This window comes from Erinaceus europaeus, chromosome 12 (genome assembly GCF_950295315.1).
Source record: "Erinaceus europaeus chromosome 12, mEriEur2.1, whole genome shotgun sequence".
Taxonomy (NCBI): domain Eukaryota; kingdom Metazoa; phylum Chordata; class Mammalia; order Eulipotyphla; family Erinaceidae; genus Erinaceus; species Erinaceus europaeus.
In genome coordinates this window covers 51,593,175-51,601,413 of record NC_080173.1, presented here as the reverse complement: position 1 = coordinate 51,601,413, position 8,239 = coordinate 51,593,175, and the positions used below count along the sequence as shown (strand labels likewise).

Here is an 8,239-nt window from a genome sequence, read left to right as displayed (position 1 = left end):
AATCACGGAGGTAGCACAGTGGATAAAGTGTTGGTATCTCAATCATGAGGATATATCTATGTATAGATAAGTACCTAGGGGTGATGTAATTGGATTCTTGGGGTGGGGGTAGATAGCATATGGATTCTCAGGTATGAGGTCCCGAGTTCAATCCCTGGCATTGCATGTCCTAGAGAGATGCTCTGATTCTTTCTCTCAATAATAAATAAGGATGAATCTTAAACAAAATATTCTGTACACCTAGGTTTAATCCCAGACCCCATCACGCTCAGGGAAGCTTTCGTGCTGTGTTGTCTCTCTCTCTGTCTTCATGTCTGTCCCTGTCTTTCTATGTGAAAAGGTCAGCTTGGAGCAGTGAAACCCTGGTGATGAACAACAAAGTTACAGTACATAAACTTATAAATAAAGGAGTGATGCTGGGGGCTGGGTGGTGGGCACCGGGTTAAGTGAACACCATACTATGCGAAAGGACTTGCACAAGGACCCAGGTTGGAGCCCTAGCTCCCCACTTGCAAGGGGTCAGCTTCACAAGGTTAGAAGGTGTTTATTTTTCTCTCTCCCTGTCTCCCCTCCCCCTCTCAATTTCTCTCTGTCCTAGCTAATAAAACAGGTGGGGGGTGGTATGAAATAATGGCCGCCAGTAATGATGGATTCCTAGTCCTAGCACAGAACTCCAGAGAAAACTCTGGAGGCAAAAAAAAAAAAGCTAAAAACAAATATAATTAATTATCAAGTCCTAGTTATTTTACTATTATCTGAGTGCTCATTGGGCTGTTTAATCTATCTGCATGTTGGAAGTACTACATGATAGTGTGCTACTGATGATTCCTTCCTATCTATGTATATTATTATTACCTAATAATAACAGGATTCCTTCCTATTATTATTTTTTTTTTGTTAGTATTGTCTATTGAAATCAACCACGGTGGGAGTGTTAATACCATGAAAAAAAAGACAAATGCTACAAATAAGGCAGTAATTTGTTTTGATGATTACCTAAATTTAATAAAGTGATTAAACGTTCATTTAAATGTAATATGTTTGTAGCAATTACATTGTGGAAAGCACAACATTTGAGGAGGTATTCTTTCAGTATTACAAAACTGTTTTCCAGTTAAATAAAGAAGTTGCTCCCATCATTGATAGCTAAGACTGCCTTTGTTTTGACATTAATATTGAGGAGTGTATCAACCAACATTCACATTGCAATTACACACCTTGGTCAACTGAAACCACAGCCTGGCTGTCTGGAAAAAGCCAATAAAAGCATTCTGAAAATCAATTAAGTTATATGAATTTGCAATTATCTATTATTGTAATTTGTAAATTGTGTGCTACACACTCTCGGTAAGATTTAGGTGCCTGGATCTAATTTGCACACATTCCCTTCCTCCCAGCAGCCCACCGGGGTCTAGGAACACATTAATCCCGTGTCCTTCCTGAAATACCCAGTGGATGCTGGGGGTGGTGTGGTTCAGATTAGACAATGAAGAAATGACTCAACCAAGGTCACACACTGAAGCGGCACAGGAGGGACCAGAACCAGAAGTATCCCAAAGGCCAGTGACTCTCTACCAGAGCCGGATGAGGCTTTCAAGGACCGCAGCCCTTTACCGGGAGGGATGGACTCCGTCTCGGCGCCCGGGAAGTGAAAAAGCAAGGATCGGGGCAGGGGACCAACGGCCAGTAGAGAAGCAGCTTTCCACCAATAGAAGCTCGGGCCGCGCATGACGTCGAGGGCCAAGGAGGCGGAGCGAGAACGCCCCGGGAAAGGGGCGTGACGAAGTCTCCCGGAAGTGACACCATCGGGGCGGTCCTCGGCTGCGTCGGCGCGCGGCCTGGGCTCGCGCTGGGCTCCGCGCGCCCCCCGCCCCTCTATGAGGCCGAGGCCGCGGCAGCCGTTAGCGCTGTAGCTCCGGGGGCCGCGGCGGGCGGGGCTCCGGTAGGGCCCGGCTTAGTCCCCACCCCAGCCGGGCTCTCAGCCGTCCGCCCCCTCTCCGTCTCCCCGATGCAGGGGGCCGAGCTCCGGGATGGTGAGGCGGCGGCGGCGGCAGCCGCTTCGTACCGCGTCTTGAGCCGCCTGCTTGGCTACGGAGAGGCGGCCCCCGAGCCAGGCCCGCCGCCGCCGCCCCCGGGCCATGGCCCCCCGCCGCCACCCTTCCTCGCGCGGCCCGGCTCGCGGGGCTCCCGGCCGCCCCAGCTGATGGTGTTCCGCAACGTGGGTCGGCCGCCGGAGGAGGAGGACGCGGAGGCGGCCCCGGAGCCGGGACCGTCGGAACTGCTGTGTCCCCGGCACCGCTGTGCCCTGGACCCCAAGGCCCTGCCTCCCGGCTTGGCCCTAGAGCGGACCTGGGGCCCGGCAGCTGGGCTGGAGGCGCAGCTGGCGGCTCTGGGGCTCGGGCAGCCGGCCGGGCCGGGCGTCAAGACGGTCGGCGGGGGTTGCTGCCCGTGCCCGTGCCCGTGCCCGTGCCCCCCGCAGCCGCCCCCTCCGCAGCCCCAGCCGTCTGCTGCCGCCCCGCAGGCCGGGGAGGACCCCACGGAAACGAGCGACGCGCTGCTGGTCTTGGAGGGCTTGGAGTCGGAGGCCGAGAGCCTGGAGACGAACAGCTGCTCGGAAGAGGAACTCAGCAGCCCGGGCCGCGGAGGAGGCGGCGGCCGGCCTGTGCTGCAGCCCCCGGGCCCCGAACTACCCCCGGTGCCCTTCCCGCTGCAGGACTCGGCCCCGCCGGGGCGCTGGAGTAGAGGCGAGCAGCAGCAGCACCCGCCCCCGCCCCCGCCGCCTCCGGGGCCGCTCCGGCCGCTCGCGGGCCCGTCTCGGAAGGGCTCCCTCAAAATCCGTCTCAGTCGCCTCTTCCGCACGAAGAGCTGCAACGGGAGCTCTGGCGGTGGGGATGGGGCGGCCAAGAAGCCGTCTGGGGAGCTGGCTGCTTCAGCTGCGAGCCTGACGGACATGGGCGGCTCTGCGCGCCGGGAGCCGGACGCGGGGAGGTGAGCCCCGCCGGGGAGCTGGCTGAAAACCTCACTCACTATTCCATTTCTCTCTTACTCTGCTGCCAACATGGTCTCGACAGTTCTTGTGATGTGGTCTTCACGGGGAGGCAGAGATTAGGTCAGAGCTAAATGCGGGAACCGCTTTCAGTCAGGAGTTCACTGGCAGTGACACCTCTCAGCTGTTAGCATTTCTCTAGCTGGGAGCCGCCGATCTGCACCTCCCTCCCCTCGTAGCCCTCATCCTGGTCCAGCTCTGAAGTTTTTTCATGGTGTCTGCCTACTGTCACCCCTGGCAGGGAGAGAGGTTACTAGAAGTGCTTGGCCTTTGGGGCAGAGAGTTGGTGTTAAGTTTGACCACCTCGCGTTTTATTTTTGTTTTAGCACCATCACCCCCTTCACACTCACATACAAATGATTTGACAACGTTGTGTAAGTGTAGGCCAGCAGTCAGTGGAACATCTGTATTCAAAGTGGTAAGGTTGGCCCCTTAGATATACTGGTTGTCTCAAGCTTGTGTGCTGTTGTCTGTGAGAACAGAAAATCCGTTTATACTTTCAAGCTAAGGTGAGAATTGTAAATATAAGGTATTTTAAATTGTAAATATATTTGTATTGTAAATATACAAATTATGAAATTATAATTTGTGAAATTACAAATTCTAAATATATGGTATTTGTAAATATCAGGTACATTGGTGCATAATTCTAGGCCAATTCATGAGTTTCAGCCTTAGGTATTTAGGGTTTCTTTTTTTTTATATTTTTATTTATTCCCTTTTGTTGCCCTTGTTGTTTTATTGTTGTAGTTATTATTGTTGTTGTCGTCGTTGGCTAGGACAGAGAGAAATGGAGAGAGGAGGAGGAGACAGAGAGGGGGAGAGAAAGATAGACACCTGCAGACTTGCTTCACCGTCTGTGAAGCGACTCACCTGCAGGTGGGGAGCCGGGGGCTTGAACCCGGATCCTTACGCCGGTCCTTGCGCTTAGCGCCACGAGCGCTTATCCGCTGCTACCTCCCGACTCCCAGGGTTTCTTTCTTTCTTTTTTTTCCCCTTCCCTCTGTATTTATAAAGGGTGAACTGCTCTGACACAGTGTTAGATCTATAATACTGGTTTATAGAGCAGTCAGCTATAGGCCACTTGCTTGGTCATGGGCTTGAGCCCTCTCTGCATGGTATTGAAGGAAGCTTCAGTGCTGTAGTGCCTTTCTGTCTGAAGAAGTCATCCTAGAGCAGTGAAGCCCAAAGACTGACAAAAGTAATCAGTCAACTTGTGTGTCAATTAAATGAGACTTTGCTTGTAGTCACTGCCACTGTGGCTTGTGTTGCTTAGAGGTTACTTAGATTGGAACTGGTTTTGGTATGACTTGTGTAATGAATTCTTATGACACATTGGCAGTTACAACCCAAGACAGAAGGAAGGGGTGGGAGGTGTCAAACTTGAGAACTTTACTGTGCACCAAAATCACGTAGAGAACTTTTGGAAATATATTGGTATGTCTAATTAAAAAAAATTTTTTTTTAAGTTCCCCAAAATATCCTGAAGTTTGATCTGGAACAGGAACCATTCATCCATGGACTTCTCTTTCTTTATTTTTATTTTTCATTAGGGACTTAATGATTAACAGGATTATAAGATAAGAGGTATAATTCTTTACAGTTCCCACCACCAAAGTTCCATGTCCCATCCCCTCCATGGGAAACTTTTCTATTTATCCCTCTGGGAGTATGGACCAAAATTCTTGATGGGGTGGAAGAAGATGGGCTGCAGAAGATGGAAGGTCTGGCTTCTGTAATTGCTTCTCCACTGGACATGGATGGTCTCTTTTCAGAGTAGCATAGGTTTTTCAAAAGGAAGCGAGGAGTTCATTTTGCTGCTTTTCAAAACAGCGGTGCAGGGACTCTTCTTGGGCATCAGACTGAATCCATATTCCCTAAAGAAAGCTGTAGGTTGGTGCAAGTTGCACCTGCAGGTAGGCTTGTGTTTGGATATATCTTCCAGTGAACTCACGCTGGGAGTGTGGGTCTGTACCCCTCTTATCCTATGGTTTAGTCAATGTTTCCTTTTAATAAATTAATTTAAAAAAAAGAATAGGAAAGTTATCAGGGGAGGGGATGGGATACGGAGTTCTGGTGGTGGGAATTGTGTGGAGTTGTACCCCTCTTATCCTATGGTTTTTGTCAGTGTTTCCGTTTCATAAATACAATTTTTTTAAAAAAGTGTGATTGCTGGAACAGCTTTTTTCTTCTTTTTTTTTTTTTTTGTGGTTGTAGATTTTGTATTTGATGCTCAGTATAAGAGTCTGTATGAAATTTTCATCAGGAAGGAAAGGCAGGGTTGAAGCTTTGGGTAATGATAGGATAGATTGCTAATTTTCTTGTGATTTATCTTGCCTTTGTTCCATATTGACCAGAACTTGGTCTAAGATTCTAGAGATGCCAGATATGAGGTGTGGCGTGAAATTAGCTGCTACGTCTAATAGATTAGGGAAAGGGAAAGCATATAACATTACACGGTTTTTTGCCTTTGGAAGCAGAATTTAATGGTCATTGGTTGCCGTCACCAGCTCTCACACTAAGCACAATACAGATTTCAGCTGCAGAGCAAATTGGGCTATAGCTCTGCAAAGAAGCTTAGTGCAGGGCACTGAAGAATTACATTTTTTGGTCCAAGGGCTTTTCCTGATGAATTGGAGAAGAGCTTGGTATTTGTGTATGAACATTTGGTTGACTGCTATTAGGTGGTTAGCATGGTGTTCAGAGAATGTGAACCTGTAGATTCTGTTTGGAATGCCGACATCAGCAGGATGCAGGCCAAATTGTCTTCATGCTCCCTCTTTTTTTAAATCTGTAAAATGGGAGTGACCCCTGTCTTGTTCCTTTTCTTATAGGGATAGGATGAAGAAAGGTGAAATCTAATGATGGATTATTTTGTGCTTTTGGAGAAGCACAAAATTGAACTGGTAATTTTTTTTTTTTCTATGCTTAGGATTTGGTGCTGTTAAATGTGCTTGTTAGCTTTCCCACAGCTTACTATGTGCCAGTCTTTCTGGCAGCTTCATAGCTGTGAGAAACTTGGTAAGTCTGGTCAGGGTAGTTGTGATTTCTGTGGCTCTACACCTCCTAAGTAAGTCCGCTCTGTTGGGAGAAAGGATGAGTTTGGACTTTTACTATCTCCTTTTGATTGGCGAGAATCATGCCTTCTTACATGAGAAATGTCAGTCTTTTGCCAGAAGGTATATGCCTTCTCTCTTATTGTTGTGGAGTTAATTATAGGTTTCTTGCAAGTCTTTGAATATAATTTGCAGCTTTTATAGTAACCTCTGGGCATGAATCTCTTCACTCTTGCCAACATCTACCTTTCCCACAGCTGTCACTAGAAAGTACTTCCTACAGTCATTTTACAAGGCTTACCAGTTCCCACACTTGAACATTATGCAAACCTGCAGTTGCTTTTAAATGCTGTATAGTCTGCCAAATGGGCCTGCCTGGTTGTACTGAATCTTAAGACTACTGTGAGTTAGCTTAGAGGACTCTTTTCAAGTAAAGAAAGAAGTAGGTTCACCAGCTAATCAGATTTCTCTTCTGGAGAATTGGGCTACGCCTTGTAACACATATGTTGGAATTCAGGGAGCTGGGCTTGATGCCTGTGGGCCTCTATGTAATATAGAATTGCTATTTCAGGAAAGCCAGTGAAGTTCCCTTGTCTGTTTCACATATGTTGAACTGATTGCCTTCCTTTGTATTTGGTGAAAAATAACACTTGATCTGACTGTTTTGAATTATCACACAATGTCCCCTTCTTGCTTGGAAATGGGTACCTGGTTCATTTTCCAAATTTTATTTAGTTATGTATTTATTTTTTATTAAGTTAAATGCTACCATTGGCAGTCTTCTTAGCTGGGAGATGGAAAAATAGGGAACAGTTCTGTAGTGGTTTCCTATGTATTTGTTTTGGGGAGAAAAGGATACAATTCTGGAAAAGAGGCAGCGTGCCTTGGCATCACTTTGAGGCCCTGCTGTTGTGGATAGACCTGACAGACATGAGAAGCCCTCTTTTATTATCCTTGAGTCTTCAGAAATAAGGGTGTCTTTTTTTGAGAAAAAGCATGACATGCTGAGAGCAAAATGATTTTATAATAAGGTGAGAAGGCTCTAGGTTTATCTGGGGTTTGGGTTCATACTCCATTGATCTTTATTTATTTGTTTATTCCCTTCTGTTGCCCTTGTTTTATTATTGTAGTTATTATTGTTATTGTTACTGATGTTGTTGTTGGATAGGACAGAGAGAAATGGAGAAAGGAGGGGAAGACAGAGAGGGAGAGAGAAAGATAGACACCTGCAGACCTGCTTCACAGCCTGTGAAACAACTCCCTTGCAGGTGGGGAGCCGGGGGTTCTAACCAGGATCCTTATGCCAGTCCTAGTGCTTTGCACCACGTGCGCTTAACCTGCTGCACTACCGCCCGACTCCCTCCATTGATCTTTTAACTGCTTTTCCACCAAGTGGTGTTTGGTTGACAGCTCTCTTTAGAATGAGCAACATAACTTCAGCAATTGATCTGGCCATTTGAATCTTGTAAGGTCTTTTGCTGCTTAACATTTCTCTTGACTAACTCCATTCTAAGGTTTTAGATTTTTTCACTTTGCCTGTTGACTTTAACCTGGAAGCGCTCCCTCCATAGGTTCTTCAGTTTATTATGAAGTTTTGGATCTGACCTTGCTGCGCAGATGTCTGTGTATTGGAACTAAAAATGAACACATGGTTTTTGTGCCTGTATCACACGAACAGACACTCGCTTATGATGTATTGGAAATGGCACAGGCTGGCTGTCTTGGCTCTGTGTGTCTTAGCAGGGACAGAGGTACATTGGGGCCATAAAACTTGGTATTTGGATATATTAGTTTGAAAATTAAGAGAGGACATATATGTCTGAGGTCATCAGTAGAGGCATTTATGGACAAGGGGAAGGAGTTACTGTTTCATTGTTTATATATATTTAGGACCTGGTATTTGGACATATTAGTCTGGAAATTAAGAGATGACATGTAGGTCTGAGGTCATCAGTAGAGGCATTTATGGACAAGAGAGGGACAGAGTTACTATTTTCATTGTTTATTTATTTTAGGTTTCAGTGAGTTTGAAAAATGGCCGACAGTTATATCAGTGTGTTGTCCTCCCTGTCTAGTCTAATACTTTCAACTCCTTTTATTCTATAGATCTGCTGCTGTAATTTGCAGAGTGGTAATG

The 8,239-nt window shown here is 46.7% G+C and overlaps 1 protein-coding gene across 3 annotated transcripts in view; it reads left to right on the top strand.

Annotated features, from left to right (window-relative positions):
• The first annotated feature begins 1,563 nt into the window (after positions 1-1,563).
• Positions 1,564-8,239, top strand: part of SOCS7 (suppressor of cytokine signaling 7) — a 45,604-nt gene continuing 38,928 nt past the window's right edge. The window contains exon 1 of one of the 3 annotated variants that reach the window (XM_060203609.1): positions 1,564-2,988. In XM_060203609.1, coding sequence (XP_060059592.1) covers positions 2,009-2,988 — 980 coding nt within the window. In that variant the 5' untranslated portion in view covers positions 1,564-2,008. The remainder of the gene's footprint in view (positions 2,989-8,239) is intronic. The other 2 variants (XM_060203611.1, XM_060203610.1) reach the window with 2 other exon arrangements.